General features: G+C 42.9%; 1 protein-coding gene across 2 annotated transcripts; it reads left to right on the top strand.

The window, feature by feature from the left end:
* Nucleotides 1–342: 342 nt before the first annotated feature.
* NKRF (NFKB repressing factor) lies at nt 343–18480 on the top strand. 2 transcript variants are annotated; one of them, XM_063804581.1, is made up of 5 exons: nt 390–1084; nt 11412–11534; nt 13671–13719; nt 14305–14435; nt 15509–18480. In XM_063804581.1, exons 4-5 carry the CDS (start codon nt 14321–14323, stop codon nt 17464–17466), a joined length of 2073 nt encoding a protein of 690 aa, XP_063660651.1. In that variant the 5' UTR covers nt 390–1084; nt 11412–11534; nt 13671–13719; nt 14305–14320; the 3' UTR covers nt 17467–18480. The 2 variants fall into 2 exon arrangements, with proteins under 2 accessions (XP_009437843.2, XP_063660651.1); XM_009439568.5 differs by lacking the exons at nt 11412–11534; nt 13671–13719 and having other exon boundaries at nt 343–1084.
* Nucleotides 18481–20701: the final 2221 nt, after the last annotated feature.

Below are 20701 nucleotides of genomic sequence, written 5' to 3'. Positions count from 1 at the left end.
TGATGCACGATGCACAGAGCATTTCAAGCTACTCTCTGAAGAAAAGGCACCTCGGGGAACTGACTGTTTTGTTTTGTTTTAATGTAAAGTCCAGTGCAGACCTAAATCCCTTACAAGGAACATGGTCTCACTGTCGCGCCGCTTAAAAATCCAGGGAAAAGTGTCAGACCAGCCGTGGGCTACCAACATTCATCTGAGGGCACCTTCTAACCATATTCTCGAACCTCAGAGAACCTTCCTAAATTCCCTTTCTGGAGTCCCCGCCCTCCGCTTGTCACCGTAGTGCGTCAAAGGCCCGTAGTCGTCACTGGAGGGAAAAAAGTACGTCGCGCGAGATTCTGCGACGGGATTTGGAAGTTAGGGAACAGCCGCGGCGCAAGCGCACTGGCCTCACAACCCCGGACGGCACGCGGGTAGGTAGGCTAGAACCTAGAGGAGGGGAGCAGAGCGTGCTGGGGTCTTTTATCGCTCTCCGCGCAGTGCGTGGGTCTGCGGATCCGTGGAGGTGCGGAGCCTGACTCGGCCTCCCCGGCTCGCGCGTGAGTGCGGCGGAAGCCCTTCTGCTCCTCCACGAGTTAGAGGAGTGTAGGGGACGTGCATCCCAGTGTCGGGACGCGAGCTCGTGCTCCTCTTTTCCTCCTAACGGTGGCCCCCACGCACACACTCCAGTCCCCCCGAGAGTTGATCTTCTCCCCTCAGCGCGCCCCTCCTTACCCGGCCCCTCCCACCGGCCCCCCGTTTCCGCCCGCTTGCTAGCTGCCTAGCTCGCGGTCTGTAGTCGGCTTCGTCCCTGGGGTCCCTGCTTGGGGGCGGAGAAGATGGCTGGAGGACGTCTGCTGTTGGGGGGCGACTTCCTGTCGCCGCCGCCGCTGCCCCCCCTCCCGCCGCCGCCGCTGCCGCCCCTCCCGCCGCCCCCGCCCGAGCCAGTGCTGGAGCAGTGGCGCTATAGCCACGAAAGTGACTGGCAGTGGGCTCTGCGGCGCAGCTTCATCTGTCGGCACCTGCACAGCTATCCCGGGGCTGCCCTCGACCAGCTCCTCGCGCTCTCCGCCGCCTGGACCAACCACGTCTTCCTGGGCTGCAGGTGAGGAAGGTGTGGGTGTCGGGTTAGGGACGGGGGTGAGAGATCGGTGATGGGGGATCGGGTTAGGGACGGCGCTGGAGGGATCGATGATGGTGGTTGGGATAGGGACGGGGGCGGGATGCGGAGGATAGGTTGGAGGCTGGAGATTTGGAGGTGCTGGAGGGCACTAGAGGGATCACTATTGGCCTGGGGGTGGGGTGGCCGACTGTGGTGGCTGGGCATGACATAACAGCTAGGAGGGTGCAGAGATCGCGGAAGCGGCCTCTCCAGGACCAGGGATGGAGATGAAGCAGCGCCTAGAAGAGGATTATTGAGAGGTGGTCATTGTAGTTGGTGGCGGTATTAGAGGACGTGGGAAATGATGAATAGCAGCATCTCGGACCTGCGTAGGGCCTTCCAAGGATGCAGTATCCGCAGAGAATATATTCGACAGTTGGGGTTGTTGGGGAAGGGCGAGGGGACCCCACTGTTCTAGTCTCCTCCTGACCACTCTCTTTTTCCATTCCTCTTAAATACCCCCCTCTACTTGCAGCCCCCTAGCAGGGTCTTACTGTCTTCTCCTGGGGAGGCGGTACGTATCAGCTCTCTGAGCCGCAGCAGCGTCAGCCTTGCTTGTAGATTTGCGCATAATGTGTCTGGACTCAAACAAAGAAATGGATATATCTACTGTAAAAATGGATTGCCCTCTTTTTACCCTAAATGGGATCAGAAGGATTAACATTTGGCTCTGAGTGAGGTTTTAGGTGTGTGTGTCTGTGGTGGGGGTGGGGGTGTGTGTGTGTTTGTTTTTCCCCCCTTTCCTAGAACCTGGTGACGTTTTGAACAGGCCTCTTTGAAAGCTCTTTGCATTCAATGGAGACTGCAGTATGGTTCCAAAGCAGCGTGTTTTGTTTTGTTTTGTTTTGTTTTTTTGAAGAGGCTACTTGGACCTCTGTCCTTCAGAACCCCTAAATCGGCCCTATACTAGACTATTCATTCTTTGATAGACTGGGAGACGACTTCTTTTGACATAGTTTTTTTTGTTTTTGTTTTTTTTTAAATCAGGAAGGGTGAGAGATTCTGGAATATGATCATGTCAATTTTGGCCAGTTCAGTTCCAGGAGTGACTGTAACAGATGCAGAAAAATAGGATTGTCTCCTCCTGCCCTTAATTATTGAACATGGCATTCAGTGTGATATACTTTGCTCTCATCACAGACATTATTTTTCTGTCTTTTCAAGGTTAGCATAATTTCTACCTCCAGAGATAATGATTAGGAGGAACTGGTTACAACTGAAGAAGCCTTAGTTATTGAACAAGTCAGATAAATCTACTTGACCTTTGCCTAACAGTGTTGTTCTTGAGTTCAAAAGTTACCTTTATCCTATAATCGTAAGTCTCCATAATATCACAGAAGGCTGTCGGAAATCTGAATCCTTAAAATAAAAACAAAAACTTAAATGAGGATAACCATCCTTTGTGTTAATAATAAATCTTACCTTCCCACTAGAATGGAAGCTCCCTTAAGGATAGGGATTTTGCTTTCTTGTTTACACCTTTATCCTCAGTGCCTAGAAGATTGCCTGCTAAATAATAGCTGCTCAATAAATGTGTGTGGAGTGAGTGGATGTATACAGCTTTATGATGTACAACGCACTTTAAATATTTATTATTTCATTTCCTACAACAACCTTGGGGATTAGGTGGCGTCTCATTTTTACTGCTAAATCAGTGGAGGCCAAGAAGTTAAGTGACGTTTCCAAGGTCTTACAGCTGGGGCTAGGACCTAGGTCTTCTGATACCCAGACTGATGCTTTTTCCACTGAGCCACAGCTGCCATATTTGGGAAGGATGGATCATGAGTGAAAGCAAGTAACTGAACATAAGCCACATCATTATATCTCAGGATTTAATTCCAAGAACAACACCCTTGTACATAACCAGGGCATTAAAAACACAAAGTAGGCCAATGGTAGTTGGTGTTAAAGGCTCAAGAATTGCAGGCTGTTGTGTGTGCACACAGGTGCATCTGTGGATACTATGTATGCTACATTGTACATACTATGTATGTACACCATGTTACATTGTAGCTAAGTCAGTTTAGTTAATACAAGAATTGCCATTACATTATCAAATAGCTTAACTGAAAAGTAATGTTTGCATTATATCTGATAGCTTCCATATAGAAGAAAGGGAAGGGCCAATGAAGACTCTTGGAAGCTAGGGACCAAGTGCAGTCTTTAGATGGGCTTTATGTTACCTCTCATCTTCAGGTGGGTAAAACTTGTGTTCCGATACTTGTTGATGTTAATGTAGATTTTGGCAGAGTTCTTGTTTTCTGTGGCAGAATACTCTTCTCTCAAGTGAATTGCAGAATACATGGTGAAATAGCTCTTTCTAAACTTAAATTGTTAATTTTTTTTTTTTTTTTTTTTTGAGACAGAGTCTGCTCTGTCACCCAGGCAGGAGTGCGGTGGCACGATTTTGGCTCACTGCAACCTCCACCTCCTGGGTTCAAGCAATTCTCATGTCTCAGCCTCCCGAGTAGCTGGGATTGCAGGCATGCACCACCACACCCGGCTCATTTTTGTATTTTTGGTAGAGACGGGGTTTCGCCATTTTGGCCAGGCTGGTCTCGAACCCCGGGGCTCAAGTGATCCGCCAGCCTCAGCTTCCCAAAGTGCTAGGATTACAGGAGTGAGTCACTGCACCTGGCCTTAAATTGTTGATTTGTTGCTCAAGGTTTATCACTTGACTTTTGGAACAGGCTGTGAAGAATAGCACAAAGGAATTTCCTTGCTCTTTTTTCCCTCTGGCAAAATGTTTTGTATTCCATTTTACTTGGAGCTGAAATAAACTTCTAGGTCAAAGAAATCTTTGAAAATTCCTTCATCATAAGACCAAGCCAGGAGGAACTCAAATGTGCAGGGAAACAGACCATATTTCATTCCTTTTGGTGATGGTGGCAATTTCCACAGAACAAATTTGAATATCTTCTTGACTCTGTAACTGGGGAGTTCAAACTTAAGTACACGTCAAAATCACCTGTTAGGCTTGTTAAAACAGATTGCTGGGTCCCAGCCCCAGGGTGTCTGACTCGGTAGGTCTGAGGCGGGGCCTCAGATTTTGTATTTTTGATAAGTTCCCAGGTGATGCCGATGTTGCTGATCCAGAGATCAGCACTCTCAGAACCACTGCTTTGTAGGATAAAATAAAAATGTTTCTATTCTGTTTTTTAATCATTTTCTCCCTCATTGTCCAGGCAACCAGAAAGCTCAAATGGCTAAAATTGTTTCACTTCATTTTTTCATTTGTCTGTTTCGTCCAAGTAAACAACTTAACCAAGAATTTTTTTCTGCAGGCAATTTCTGAGATATGTCTTGTGGCTAGTGAAAAATTAGTTCAGTTTTCTGACCAACTACATCTACAGCACTTAAATAATTGTACATATGAATGCCTGGAGAACTGTGTGATTTTTACTTAAAATTGTAGATAGTGTCTTTATATTTAATAAAGCAGTTTGATTAACTGGGGCATTTAGTTTTCCAGTCATTGTTGATCAATAAGATTAGAAGGAGAATCCTGGCCTACTATTTACCTTTGATGAGACATTAATTAATAGATAAAATATACCTTAAAATGAAACCAGCTTTGCTCCCTTATTTGTCTTTTCCTGGTTGATACAAGACTGGTGTTTGGAAGGTAGATGTTGGCTGGGCTCATGTTGCAAAACTGTGCACATAGTAGGGAGAGTGCATAAATCACTAGCTAATGAAATGGGTGTGAGAGCTTTTGAAAGATTATCAATAATCTGGGTGTATGTTATTAACTTATGATATCAGGAGTCTTATCAATTGTTGTTGTTGTTGTTTTAATAGAGATGGGGTTTCCCTCTGTGGCTCAGGCTGATCTTGAACTCCTGAGCTCAAGTGATCCACTCGCCTTGGCCTCCCAAAGTGCTGGGATTACAAGGGTGAGCCACCGCGCCTGGCCCGAGTCCTTTTTTCTTTTTCTTTTTTTTTTTTTTTTTTGTGTGACAATGTTTCGCTCTTGTTTCCCAGGCTGGAGTGCAATGGCGCAATCTCGGCTCACCGCAACCTCCGCCTCCTGGGTTCAAGCGATTCTCCTGCCTCAACCTCCCTAGTAGCTGGGATTACAGGCATGCAACCACCATGCCCGACTAATTTTGTATTTTTAGTGGAGGCAGGGTTTCTCCATGTTGGTCAGGCTGGTCTCGAACTCCTGACCTCAGATGATCCGCCCGCCTCGGCCTCCCAAAGTGCTGAGATTACAGGCATGAGCCACTGCTCCCAGCTTTTTCTTCTTCTTCTTCTTCTTTTTTTTTTTTTTGAGAGAACCTTGCTCTGTCACCCAGGCTGAAGTGCAATGGTGCGATCTCAGCTCAGTGCAGCCTCCACCTCCCGAGTGCAAGTGATTCTCCTGCCTCCACCTTCCGAGTAGCTGGGATTACAGGCGTGCACCACCACGCCCAGCTAATTTTGTTTGTATTTTCAGTAGAGACGGGGTTTCACCACGTTGGCCATGCTGGTCCTGACCTCAGGTGAGCCGTCCACCTGGGCCTCCTGAAGTGCTGGGATTACAGGCATCAGCCATTTTGCCAGGCTCCGGCCCGTCTTATGAAAAGTTTTTTTTTTTTTAATTAGTTTTCCTTATGAATAGTTTTGAATAAACAATTTTATACTTGGAAACCTTAATCTTTGCTTAATTTTCAAATCTCAGCTTTTTTATTTGAACTTAGTAGAACAGTTTAATATACTTTTTTAAAGTTTTGTAAAACGGCCGTGGCCGGTGGCCCATGCCTGTAATCCCAGCACTTTGGGAGCCCGAGGCGGGCAGATCACGTGAGGTCAGGAGTTTGAGACCAGCCTGGCCAACGTGGTAAAACTCAGGCGTGGTGATGGGTGCTTGTAGTCCCAGCTACTCGGGAGACTGAGGCGGGAGAATTGCTTGAACCTGGGAAGCAGGGGTTGCAGTGAGCCGAGATTGCGTCATTGCGCTTCAGCTTGGGTGCCAGAGTGAGAGTCCATCTCAAAAAAAAAAAAGTTTTGTAAGCATCTATTACTGAATATTTATTAAATTTCAGCTGCCATTGTATATTATAGTGGTTTACGTTATTCGTAAGTATGCATATATATGCACCTGTCTTGTGTCCAGAGATGTAAAACTTATGAAGACAGATGTTTTTGTTCATTAGAAATCATCTTTTTATGTGCTAGATATGGTGGGATAGTTGAGTCACATCCTGGTTTCCAAAAGCTTGGTATAATATCAGCTACTTTTGAGAACCATAAGACCTCAGAATTTTGGGGTTCTTTTTTTTCTTTCTCTTTTGAGACAGTCTTGCTCTGTCGCCAAGGCTGGAGTGCAGCCTGTGATCTCCGCTCACTGCAACCTCCGCCTCCCGGGTTCAAGCGATTCTCTTGCCTCAGTCTCCCAAGTAGCTGGGTCTACAGGTGCATGCCACCATGACTGGCTAATTTTTGTATTTTTAATAGAGACAGGGTTTCACCATGTTGTCCAGGCTGGTCTTGAACTCCTAGCCTCAAGTGATCCGCCTGCCTCGGCCTCCCAAAGTGCTGGGATTACAGGCATGAGCCACCACGCCTGGCCTGGTTTTCTTTTTTAAGCATTTATAATCTAAAGGGTAACTTAGCAGACTTAAAAATATAGTATGCGTGCATCTTAAAAAATTACTATATTAGACTTGCCTTAATGATATCTTACATTTTATTCAATAATATAAATACTGTATAGCCATTAAAACTCATGTGGTAATGATGTGGAGAAAAGGCTTATGATACAGTAAATTAAAAACAAAAAACCCCACCAGATTTGAAATCAACATAGATGACTTGATAGTGATGGGGAGTTATGGAAAACACAGAAAAAGCATTAAAAAATAAACCCCGACATGGCCAGACACGGTGGCTCACGCCTGTAATTCCAGCACTTTGGGGGGCTGAGGCAGGCAGATCACGAGGTCAGGAGTTCAAGACCAACATGGCCAACATGGTGAAACCCTGTCTCTACTAAAAATACAAAAATTAGCCGGACATGATGGTGCGCTCCTGTAATCCCAGCTACTCGGGAGGCTGAGACAGGAGAATCACTTGAACTGAGGAGGCAGAGGCTGCAGTGAGCCGAGATCATGCCATTGCACTCCAGCCTGGGCAATAGAGTGAGACTCAGTCTCAAAAAAAAAAATTAATTAAAACCCAACATGTTGATGAAGTTATCAGTGGTTGGGGTTATTATAACTATTTTTGAGACAGGTTCCTCTGTCACCCAGGCTGGAGTGCAGTGGTTTGATCACAGCTCACTGTAGCCTCAACTTCCTAGGCTCAAGTGATTTGAGTAGCTGGGATTACAGGTGTATGCCACCATGCCCAGCTTTTTTTTTTTTTTTTTTTTTTCTTTGTAGAGACAGGGTCTTGCCATGTTGCCCAGGCTGATCTTGAATTCCTGGGCTTAAGTGATCCTCTTGCCTTGGTCTCCCAGAGTGTTAGGATTACAGGTGTGAGCCACTGCTCCCGGCCAGTGGTTGGGAATGTAGGTGCTTTTCTTGGTGGATTTTCTAAAATGCCTGGTGTTAAAGGTGTTACTTTAAAACACACTATTAAAAAATAGACTCTGGAGAAAGTGAATAATAAAAGCTTTACTGCCTTGGCTTACTTTAAATATGTGGCACCACTTCTTTATCTTTGGATAGCTACTCTGGATTGTAGAAGCCTCGTGGTCTTACTAAACACTCTAGATTTGTATTTACATTGTTCTTTGAATAGTGAAGTGTTTGTTAGGTACTATACGGTCTTTTTCATTATTGTTCATACTGGCTGGGCTTCTTCAGTATTATGACTTCACAGCAAAGGACAGAGAACTGTATCAGCAACCTATGTAAAGACTTATTTTTATGGCCTATGGGTGAAGTTGAATTTTGTGGCAGATGTAATGAATAGGGTATAGTAAGTAGGTAGAATAATTACTAATGCTGGAAGAAACCTGAGAAAAGTGAGCATGAATGAGTGAGCCCTAAGTGCATCACACCGTAAGACATATATGCCATTTGCAGTTGTATACTGTACTTGGAATCGGGCTCTAACTGAAGGTCTGGAGAATATTGACTGGAATTCAAGGTAAGTTGCCTGGTTGTAGGGCCACTTTTGGTAACAGGTGTGGGTTAGTAGTTTAAGATTTATAGACTCATCTCATTTTCATAGACTTTTTTTTTTTTTTTTTTTTTTTTTGAGATGGAGTTTCACTCTTGTTGCCCAGGCTGGAAGGCAGTGGTGCGATCTCGGCTCACTAAAACCTCTGCCTCCCAGGTTCAAGCGATTCTCCTGTCTCAGCCTCCCAAGTAGCTGGGATTACAGGCATGCGCCATCACACCCGGCTAATTTTTGTATTTTTAGTAGAGACAGGTTTCTCTATGTTGGTCAGGCTGGTCTCGAATTCCCGACCTCAGGTGATCTGCCTGCCTTGGCCTCCCAAAGTGTTGGGATTACAGGCGTGAGCCACACGCGCCCGGCTTTTGTTTTTATCTCATACTTTGGAAATTGTACTCCCAAATTTGAATGGAAGTGATATGTAGAATGTATTGTGTTTATTTTATTTTATTTTATTATTATTTTTGAGACAGAGTCTCGCTCTTGTCGTCCAGGCTGGAGTGCAGTGGTGCAATCTCAGCTCACTGCAACCTCCGCCTCCCGGGTTCAAGCGATTCTCCTGCCTCAGCCTCCTGAGTAGCTGGGATTACAGGCGCCTGCTACCACACCCAGCTAATTTTTGTATTTTTAGTAGAGACGGGGTTTTACCATGTTGGGTAAGCTGGTCTTGAACTCCTGACCTCAGGTGATCTGCCCACCTCAGCCTCCCAAAGTGTTGGGATTACAGGTGTGAGCCACCCCGCCCAGCCATATTGTGTTTTAGACTGTGCTTTCTAATGTTCAGATAAGAGTCAATGAAAATAAAATTACTCTTGGTATTTAAATACTCGTGTTAGCTTTAGCAGCAACAGTTGTCAGTGGGAAGTACAGGTTACAACTGAGCTAGCTTCCAGCAATCTGTCGGGGAGGCCACCGTGCCTTGACTTCTGCTTTGCGTGGAATGATACGTGATGGGTGTGCAACCTGTTCTACTGAAAATGGAAAATGTTACCCTCCTTCTGGTTCAGAACTGATTCATGTAAAGGTATGATAGTTACTCATTTTCAGAACTTCTTCCCAAATGCTACCAGGAATCTCTTTTTTGGTCCTAGGCTGGGGAAGGCTCTGAAGGTAGGAAGGGAGAGCAGGTAACCGTGATAACAAACACTTCACTTGAGCTCCTGTTTCTGTTTCTCTGTAGTAAAATGTTATTCTATCAAGCAGCCAATCTTCATAAGGAGCCTTTTTTTTTTTTTTTTTAAGAGACCGTCTCAGCCGGGTGCAGTTGCTCACACCTGTAATCCTAGCACTTTGGGAGGCTGAGGCAGGTGGATTACCTGAGGTCAGGAGTTCAAGGTCAGCCTGGCCAACATGGCAAAACCCCGTCTCTACTAAAAAATACAAAAATTAGCCAGGTGTGGTGGCGCATGCCTGTAATCCCAGCTACTTGGGAGGCTGAGGCAGGAGAAGTGCTTGAACCCGGGAGGTGGAGGTTGCAGTGAGCTGATATTGTGCCACTGCACTTCAGCCTGGGAGACAGAGCAAGACTCCCTCTCAAAAAAAAAAAAAAGAGACAGGGTCTCACTCTGTCACCCAGGCTGGAGTGCAGTGGTGTGATCACAGCTCACTGCAGCCTTGACCTTCCCAGCTCAAGTGATCCTCCCACCTCAGCCTCCCAAGTAGCTGGGACTACAGGCATGGGTCACCATGCCTGGCTACGTTTTCTGTTTGTTTGTTATTTTTATTTTTTGTAATGATGGTGTTTCGCCATGTTGCCCAGGCTGGTCTTGAATTCCTGGCTTCAAGTGATCTGCCCACCTCCACCTCTCAATGTGCTGGGATTACAGGCATGAACCACTGTGCTCAGCCAGGAGCCATTTTTTAAATTGTATATTTTAAAGCTTTGTCTTAAAATTTCAAGCACACAAAAGTAGAAAAGAGTTTAATGAATCCCATGTACCCATCACTCAGCAATCATCAGCAGTCTGCCATGCTACCCTTCTTCATCTATTCTGCCCTAGGTTTTTGTGGGCAATAGTCTGGAGTATATTTTATAAAATCCTGACATCATTTCACCTGTACATTCTTCAGTACACATCTGTATCAGATAAGAATTTTAAAAAATAGTCACCATACCATTATTCATATTCAACAAAATTTACAGTAATTTCTTAAAAATCACCCAATGCCTATTGCATGTTCAGTTTTCTTCATTTGTCTCAAATGTCTTTTTACAGCTCGTTTGATTCATTCATGATACAAAGTCTATACAACGTATTTGATTGATCCATCTCCTTTAACCTATAACCACTCCCTCTTCCTTTTATTTTCATTCTACAGTATTTATTTGATGAGGAAACTGGGCTGTCACATACTGTTCCCTCATTCTGGAGTTGGATAGTTCCATTCTTGTGGTGTTTCACATGTTTCTGGGAGTCAGGAACTTGATTAGTTTCAGGTTCAATTCTCTGGAGAGCCATAATGCTTTCTAGATAGTGCCGTGATATCCTATTGTATCACATCGTGGGGTACATGTTCGGTTGTCCCACTTTGAGTGATATTAAGATGATAAAGTCCCCGATCAGCTTTTTAAACTGAAATTTTTCTTGAGATAATTATAGATTGACATGCAACTGTAAGAAATAATACAAAGAGATGGCCGGGTGCGGTGGCTCATGCCTGTAATCCCAGCACTTTGGAAGGCTGAGGCCTGCGGAGAGGTCAGGAATTTGACACCAGCCTGGTCAACATGATGACCTTGTCTTACTAAAAATACAAAAATTAGCCCCACATGGTGGTGCATGCTTATAGTCCCAGCTACTTGGGAGACTGAGGCAGGAGAATCACTTGAATCCAGGAGGCGGAGGTTGCGGTGAGCCGAGATCACGCTATTGCATTCCAGCATGGGTGACAGAGTGAGACTGTTTCAAAAAAAAAAAAAAGTTCCTTTTTGTCCCAAGTAGTGTTCCATAGTGTGTGTGTACCAGAATCTAACTATTCACCTGTTGAAGGACATCTGGGCTGATTGTAGTTTTGGGCTGTTACAAATAAAGCTGCTATGAACATTCGTGTACAGGTTTTTGTGTGAACATAAGTTCTCATTTCTCTGGAATAAATGTCCAAGAGTATAATTGCAATCGCTGGATCAAGTGGTAACTGATTTTTTTTTTTTTTTTTTTTGGAGGTGGCGTTTCATTCTTGTTGCCCAGGCTGGAGTGCAATCGTGCGATCTTGGCTCACTGCAACGTCCACCTCCTGGGTTCAAGCGATTCTCCTGCCTCAGCCTCCAGAGTAGCTGGGATTACAGGCATGCACCACCACGCCCGGTTAATTTTGTCTTTTTAGTAGAGACGAGGTTTCTCCATGTTGGTCAGGCTGGTCTCGAACTCCCGACCTCAGGTGATCCGCCCACCTTGGCCTCCCAAAGTGCTGGTATTACAAGCGTGAGCCACCGCACCCGGCCTGATGTTTGGTTTTATAAGAAACTACCAAACTGTTTTCCAGAGTGACTGTATCATTTTACATTCCCAGCAGCAATGTCTGAGTGATCCAGTTTCTCCTCATTTTTGCCAGCATTTGGTATTGTCACTTTTTTTTTTTTTTTTTTTTTTGAGATGGAGTCTTGCTCTGTCACTCAGGCTGAAGTGCAGTGGCACAATCTCGGCTCACTGCAACCTCTGCCTCCCAGGTTCAAGCGATTCTCCTGCCTCAGCCTCCTGAGAAGCTGGGATTACAGGCGCACGCCACCATGCCAGGCTAATCTTTGTATTTTTAGTAGAGACAGGGTTTCACCATGTTGGTCAGGCTGATCTCGAACTCCTGACCTCGTGATCTACCCCCCTCAGCCTCCCAAAGTGCGGGGATTACAGGCGTGAGCTACTGTGCCCAGCCATTGTCACTTATTTTGGCCATTCTAATAAGTGTATAGTGATACCTCATTGTGATTTTAAATTGCATTTCCCTGGTGGCTAGTGATGAACATCTTTTCATGTGCTTATTTGCAATCTGTCTGTCTTCTTTGGTGAAGTATTTCGTTTATGTCTTTTGTTCATTTTTTAATTTGATTTTTTTTTCTATTGAGTTTTAGGTACTACTAGTCTTCTGTCAAGTGTGTGGGTTACAGATATTTTCTCCCAGTCTGCAGCTTGACCTTTCATCCTCTTCACAGTCTTTCAAGAGCAAAACTTTTTACTCTTTTTTTTTTTTGGAGACGGAGTCTCGCTCTGTCACCCAGACCTAGACTGGAGTGTAGTGGCACAATCTCGGCTCACTGCAACCTCCACCTCCCGGGTTTGAGTGATTCTCCTGCCTCAGTCTTACAAGTAGCTTGGACTACAGGTGTGTACCACCATGTCCAGCAATTTTTTTTTTTCTATTTTTGTAGAGATGGGGGTTTGCCATGTTGGCCAGACTGGTCTTGAATTCCTGACCTCAAGTGATCTGCCCACCTCGGCTTCCCAAAGTGCTGGGATTACAGGAGTGAGCCACCACACCCAGCCAAAACTTTAATTTCAATGACGTCCATTTTATCACCAGTTTCTTTATGGATCATGCTTGGTATCAAGCCTAAGAACTGTTTGCCTAACCCTAGATCCCACAGATTTTCTCCTGTGTTTTTTTTTTCAATAAAAGTTTCATAATTTTACACTTAGGTTTATGATGTATTTTGAGTTAGTTTTGTGTAAGGTGTGAAGTTTAGGTTGTAGAGTTGTTTTTTTTTTTTTTTTTTTTTTTTTTTGCCTATGGATGCCTACTAGTTCCGGCGCCATTTGTTGAGAAGGCTATCCTTCCTCCATTGAATTGCCTTGGCACCTTTGTCAATAATCAGTTGAGAATATTTGCTTGGGTCTGACTGTGAGTTCTTCCCCCATTAGCTTTTTTGCTTGGGTCTGACTGTGAGTTCTTCCCCCATTAGCTTTTCACCTAATAGGTTTAGCAGCCATTGATAATTTCTTTTCTTTTTTCTTTTTTTTTTTTTTTTGAGATGGAGTCTAGCTCTGTTGCCCAGGCTGGAGTGCAGTGGCGTGATCTCGGCTCGCTGCAGCCTCTGCCTCCCAGGTTCAAGCAGTTTTCCTGCCTCCGCCTCCTAAGTAGCTGGTATTACAGGTGTCCACCACCATGCCCGGGTAATTTTTGTATTTTTAGTAGAGATGGAGTTTCACCATGTTGGCCAGGCTGTTCTCGAACTCCTGACCTCAAGTGATCCACCCGCTTAGGCCTTCCAAAGTGCTGAGATTACAGGTGTGAGCCACCATGCCCACCTGATGATCATTTTTTATTATAGGTTACAAAATGGTAGTAGTCCATTCCTTCATTTATTAGCTGGAATGCTTCTCTAAAAGACATTTTCCTCATCATCTCTTTGGTTGCTCTAAGTACAATTTATACAGGAGAATACAGGATAAATGTTTGCTTTCTTCCTTTCATATTTACCTGTTTGCAGAATAATGACATGGTTCCTTCCATCCTCCAAAGGTGACCAATAATAGTTTGTAAGTATCATTATGAACTAATGAATTTTCAACATATTTGATATATTTCAATCCATTGCCATCATTGTTCTTATCGATATTTGAGTTGGCTCACTTTGCCAGTAAGAGTCTATTCAAATTGGCTTCTGAGTCCATTTGACACAACACCTTTGATCTTTGACAGTTTCCTTGGTTTTAGGTGCTAGAAGATTTCTCAGGCTCACCTTAGACATTTCCTGCCACAGACTTAGAATCAGCCATTTCTCTAAGGACCCTGATTCCATTTCATGAGAAATGATAGAGACCACAATCAAAACAAGTCATGAATTTATACTGATATTTTCAATTCAAATTAAAGATAAGGTTTTTGCTAAATTTTTTTGAGTTTATATTTGTATGTCTTATGCTGAAAAATCTTGATTCCTAATTAGTAACATAATTATTCATTTGATGGGTAAATATTTTAGGGCCGATTCTTTGGTTTTATAGCCAAGATACCCTGTTGATAAAGTCTTGTGGGAGCAATTATAAGACTGCCTTATTTTGAAGCTTTTTAAAAAAGACATCCTTACCTGTTTTAACTGTAGATTATATTAACTTAAATAGGTACAGCCCACGCTTGATGGAAAAAATTCTCCAAATGGCTGAAGGTATTGATATTGGGGAGATGCCTTCATATGATCTGGTGCTGTCCAAGCCTTCCAAAGGTCAAAAACGCCACCTCTCAACATGTGATGGTGAGTATACTTGTTTCTGAAAGGTGGGATTTGAAGAAACAACATGGCTTTAAAAAAATTATATGAGTGTGGTATATGATTTCAAATAACATTGGTAACATTAGTTCTTACGGGTAAAAGAGTTTTAGCTTTTAATTATATACAATTTTTTGAGGATGCTAAATAGAATTGAAAACTAAGAATATTGAAATCATGTTATTATGCAGTCCTTGAAATTTATGTCATGGAACCGCCCTCTAAATAAAATCTTATACTGTGATCACTTGAGCATCTAAGTCACTAAATCCTCTTGGATGGGTCCAGGATGGACGAGCTTTCTACTGAGCAGTGTTACAGGGAGGAAGCTCTAGTGTCTAGTATAGCTTCATCAGAGTTCTTCCATAGCTTTAAATTTGGCATCTCACATAAATCATTAGTTTCCAGCTGTTGTTTGTTCTAGAAAGAAAATAGAGCAAACACCCTTTTGTGATGAATGGGTCAGAGCTGAGGTTTTGAAGTTGAAAACTTTCTGAATCTTTTGATAATTCTTTTTCTTTGATTTTTAGTCACAACTATGTAAAGCACCATCACAGAGTCACTCACCTCTGATACAAAAGAGAAAGGCTTTGTAACTGCCTCTGCTCATCATCTGTCTTGCATTAGAGGCATCTGTTCCATTTTCAGTCCTTAAGTGAGCTTTTCAGCATGGGTGGTATGAGATTGTACTGGAACAATCTTCCAGTCCACTTCACCTTCCAGCACAAGTGAAGAGTATACTTCACCTGTGCTTTAGCTCATTTGATGCAAAAGCAGCTACCAGTCATGTGTGGTGGTGACCTGCATACTTGACTTAATGGTATATTTTCTATCAAGGGTCTTCCCTTACATGTGGAAAGACAGGGAGCATCCCTCCTTATGCTGGAATCTTACATTGATAATTGAGTCTCTTCACCCAAATGGCGTGAAGTTTTTGTGATGGAAGTATCTCGTACCAACAATGCAGCTTGCAAATAATATGGTTGGTACTATTTTCCTGCTTGGTTCTTTTGAAATATTCCCATTTTAATGAATTGTAAATTTCACTCATTCTATAGGTCAAAATCCTCCTAAAAAGCAAGCCGGTTCCAAATTCCATGCGAGACCTCGTTTTGAGCCTGTACATTTTGTAGCTAGTAGTTCAAAAGATGAAAGACAGGAAGATCCTTATGGCCCTCAAACAAAAGAGGTAAATGAACAAACACATTTTGCCAGCATGCCAAGAGACATCTACCAAGATTATACTCAAGACTCTTTCAGTATACAAGATGGGAATTCTCAGTATTGTGATTCATCAGGATTCATTCTCACAAAAGACCAGCCTGTAACAGCCAACATGTATTTTGACAGTGGGAACCCTGCCCCAAGCACCACATCACAGCAGGCAAACTCTCAGTCAACTCCTGAGCCTTCACCATCACAGACATTTCCCGAGTCTGTGGTAGCCGAGAAGCAGTATTTTATTGAAAAATTAACGGCGACAATCTGGAAGAACCTTTCTAATCCAGAAATGACTTCTGGATCTGATAAAATTAATTATACATATATGTTAACTCGTTGTATTCAGGCGTGTAAGACAAATCCTGAGTATATATATGCTCCTTTAAAGGAAATTCCTCCTGCCGACATCCCCAAAAATAAAAAACTTCTAACTGATGGCTATGCTTGTGAAGTTAGATGCCAAAATATCTACTTAACTACAGGTTATGCTGGCAGCAAGAATGGGTCCAGGGATCGAGCTACAGAGCTAGCTGTAAAACTCTTGCAGAAACGTATTGAAGTTAGAGTTGTCCGGCGGAAATTCAAGCATACATTTGGAGAGGACCTCGTGGTGTGTCAGATTGGCATGTCCTCCTATGAATTTCCTCCAGCTCTGAAGCCACCAGAAGACCTGGTGGTGCTGGGTAAAGATGCTTCCGGGCAGCCAATTTTTAATGCTTCTGCCAAACACTGGACCAATTTTGTCATTACAGAAAATGCAAATGATGCAATTGGTATCCTTAACAATTCTGCCTCATTCAACAAGATGTCAATTGAATACAAATATGAGATGATGCCAAATCGCACATGGCGTTGTCGAGTGTTTTTACAAGATCACTGCTTAGCTGAAGGTTATGGAACCAAGAAAACAAGTAAACATGCAGCTGCCGACGAGGCTTTGAAAATTCTTCAAAAAACACAGCCCACTTATCCATCTGTCAAAAGTTCACAATGCCATACAGGCTCTTCACCCAGAGGATCTGGAAAGAAGAAAGATATAAAGGATCTTGTAGTTTATGAGAATTCTTCAAATCCCGTGTGCACACTGAACGACACAGCTCAGTTTAACCGAATGACAGTTGAGTATGTCTATGAAAGGATGACAGGCCTCCGCTGGAAATGCAAAGTGATTCTAGAGAGTGAAGTAATTGCAGAAGCAGTTGGGGTGAAGAAAACTGTCAAATATGAAGCTGCTGGGGAAGCTGTGAAAACCCTCAAAAAGACCCAGCCAACTGTCATTAACAACTTGAAGAAAGGAGCTGTTGAAGATGTGATTTCAAGAAATGAAATTCAGGGCCGCTCAGCAGAGGAGGCTTACAAACAGCAAATCAAAGAAGATAATATTGGAAATCAGCTGCTGAGAAAGATGGGTTGGACTGGTGGTGGTTTAGGTAAATCTGGTGAGGGCATACGGGAGCCTATCTCAGTGAAAGAGCAGCATAAGCGGGAAGGGCTTGGTCTGGATGTAGAGAGGGTGAATAAAATTGCCAAGAGAGATATTGAACAGATCATCAGAAACTACGCCCGCTCCGAGAGCCACACAGATTTGACTTTCTCTAGAGAGCTGACTAATGACGAACGGAAGCAAATACATCAGATTGCCCAGAAGTATGGTCTTAAGAGTAAGTCTCATGGGGTGGGCCATGATAGGTACCTAGTGGTAGGTAGAAAAAGACGGAAGGAAGACCTACTAGATCAGCTCAAACAGGAAGGCCAAGTGGGCCATTACGAGCTTGTTATGCCTCAAGCAAATTGAGATCTTAGTAATTTATTTTGTAAATGCCTAATGAGGCAGATTTTTGAATTAAAGAAATGCTACATGTTCCGGTTGCAGAGTATATTCATAAGATGTCTCACCTTGTTCATTTCACATAGTGGTTTATTAGATATTGGAACCTAAAGAATTCTGTCCACTTGTATTAGCTTAATCCAGCAGATGATATTGTGCAGTTACTGTTTGTGTCTTTGATATTGCTGTGTCCCTCAGATTTTAGTAGTTTGACAAGCAAGAACACATATCCAAATGGAATTTTACCCTGAGAAATTATCATTTTAAAGGGCATAGCACAGCGATCTGCAACAATATGTAAAGTTGATATTGACTACAATAAAAATCCAGTCTTAATTCCAGATTTACTGAAAATGTCAGATCATTTTGTATTAATCTATTTTCATCTTTGTGTGAAGCCAGTTATAGAATGTTTGACAATAAATTGTGCTGTACACGTAAATGTCCTTACCAACTAAATGATGTAAAACTTTCTTAAAGTAATTTTAGTGTTCATTTATTTATAACTTCTACCGTGTGATTTCCAGACTATTGGAAGTGATTTACTGTATCTTGTGATATATGGGTTTTAACAAATTCTAGTCTTCACGCTGAGAGAGCACTACTTGAGAGAGCAGTTGAAAGTTTCAAAAACTTTGGTTCAATCTGAAGAAAGGAAGCTTGAACTGTTTGTTCTTGGTGCCTTGCAGAGAGACTCACAGCAACTCTCCATTATAGCTTTCACACGGTTTGGATGTGCAGCACATCCAAGGCAACCACAGCTGTGGTAGAGCTTGGTAAAAGACTGAAGATACATTGGTGCTTTGATGAAAAGGTCAGTTGGCTGGTCCCTCTCTCAAAAAGCTTATTAAGCCTGAAAAGCCAACTTTGTAACATATTTAAAACTGCTATTTTCGCTTATTTCTGGAATGTAAAAAAAAAAATGTATAAAAAGAATTAGTGTATGCTTCCTGAATAAAAAGGAGCCAAAGTTGATCAGAATGGTGGCGTGCTCATTTCCGGGCAGCAGCCTTGAAGCAACACTGGGTCTTTGGAGAAGGGAAGTGGTGTTTGCACAGAATAGTTCAGCACCCAGAGCACATGTGGATGAATGTCCAGATTTAACAGATAGGAATCAGTCAACTATCACTTTTTTCCTATGGACCAACATGCTGGCTTCAACCAAATCTTAGGCTGCCCCCTTTTATGTGATTTTATTTTTGTATCTCAGATAAATCAAGTATAACCTCATAACAGCACAGGTGAATTTACCATTGATCACTAGACACCTCTAATGAAATGATGTTCAGGACAATTAGGTGGTTTACAGTGCTTGAAAACATTTAGCACCATGCTTGACATGTAATTGGCCAACAAGAAATCGTAATTTCCTTTCCCGTTTTTTGTTTGTTTGTTTTTGAGATGCAGTTTCGCTCTTCTTGCCCAGGCTGGAGTGCAATGGCGCAGTCTCGACTCACTGCAACCTTCACCTCCTGGGTTCAAACGATTCTCCTGTGTCATCCTCCCAAGTAGCTGGGATTACAGGCACCCGCCACCACGCCCGGCTGATTTTTGTATTTTAGTAGAGACGGGATTTCACCATGTTGGCCAGGCTGGTCTTGAAGTTCTGACCTCAGGTGATCTCCCTACCTTGGCCTCCCAAAGTGCTGGGATTACAGGCTTGAGCCACCGTGCCTGGCCCTGTTTTTTATATTTTACATTAAGCAGCTGCCCACTGTAGTTAATGCTTAAAAAATATAAAGGGATTAGCCTTTACACCTGGATTTCTGTAACTGGTAATCATCTACGGTAACTAAACAGTGTGATAATTGTTTTCCATTAACCGTCTTCCTACAGTGCATAGCCTTTCTTAATGTTGGTAGGAAGAGAAATGAGGTGTACATTTTATTTTGCCACTTCATATTAACATTGGCAAAAAAAACTAAGCAAAATGTTTATAGATTTTATAGGATTACAATTTGTTTTTTGTGACAGGGTCCCACTCCGGTTACCCAGTCTGGAGTGCAGTGGCGCAGTCTTGGTTCACTGCAACCTCCACCTTCCGAGTAGCTGGGACTTCAGGTGCGCACCGCCTGGCCTGGCTAATTTTTTGTATTTTTAGTAGAGATGGGATTCTGGTCTCAAGCTCCTGGAGTTACGCAGTCCACCCTTCTCAGCCTCCCAAAGTGCTGCGATTACAGGCATGAGCCACTACACCCGGGCTACAATTTTGTTTTGTTTTTAATTTACAAGGTTCATGCCAACCTTCAGAAGCTATGGTTGAATTTGTGAGTTAGAAAAAACCTGTTTTCAATTCTCTGAGTAAGAGTGGCTTTGGGATTAAGGGATATGAAAACTTCACTGATTACTCTCTTTACATTTCTTTCTTCCCCCAAATGATTTTGAGGCGGGGAAAGGTAGGGGATTGTTAAATATAATCTGGTTTGTCTAGGTGAGTCCAACAGAACAGAATATTAAGGTAGTTACAGTTAGGAAGGCTCCCAAATAATTGTGCCAAGTAGATACAAATTTGGTTACTGGATTTGAGGGCCCAGATTGCCTAACTTCTTAGGATCTGTGATACTGATACAGAATTAGAGCAAAATCACTTAACTTGCTTGAGGATAAAATAATGTTGAGAATGGCGTTGGCATGAATGAGCTGCTGACAAGCTTGCTGTTGTTCCATTTTGTTCCATTTTGTCCCCTTTCAGTTGGTTACTGTATTTTCCCTTTCTTTGAAATGTAGTCATTCTTAACCCAGTAACCTTCCTATAAAATCTGTACAGGTACATGAGCAATTTCAAATTTTATTTGGATTAAGTGTTTTTTATACTGAGGAACTAACTGTTCTTTCCATTTTATATCTAGCTTTTAGTCTCACAGATCTACTTTTTGGATTTTTTTCCTCCCCTTTGATTGCAAAATGAATGGCAATATCATGCACTTTGTTGGGATTCTTTTTTAGTAGTATACAATGCATTCTCTTTGCTATGAGTAACCCCTGAAGCTGGAGATGGGTCCTAAATAAAGGATTCTAATTGCAGCTTTGGTTCTTCATCATACCTCCTTCCCCACATCAGCACGTGCAGAATTGAAAAGTTCAAACCTGACTGCCATTTGAAAAAGGGACATTGCAAATTTGTTTTCATTAACTTTGTTATCAATACATGTAGCCTGTGGTGTTAAAAATTTTAAAGGGAGAAAGAGGCAATTAGCATGAA

The sequence above is a fragment of the Pan troglodytes genome, chromosome X, assembly GCF_028858775.2.
Source record: "Pan troglodytes isolate AG18354 chromosome X, NHGRI_mPanTro3-v2.0_pri, whole genome shotgun sequence".
Taxonomy (NCBI): domain Eukaryota; kingdom Metazoa; phylum Chordata; class Mammalia; order Primates; family Hominidae; genus Pan; species Pan troglodytes.
Note: the sequence above shows the minus strand (reverse complement) of the source record. Positions and strands in the feature narration are given on the sequence as shown.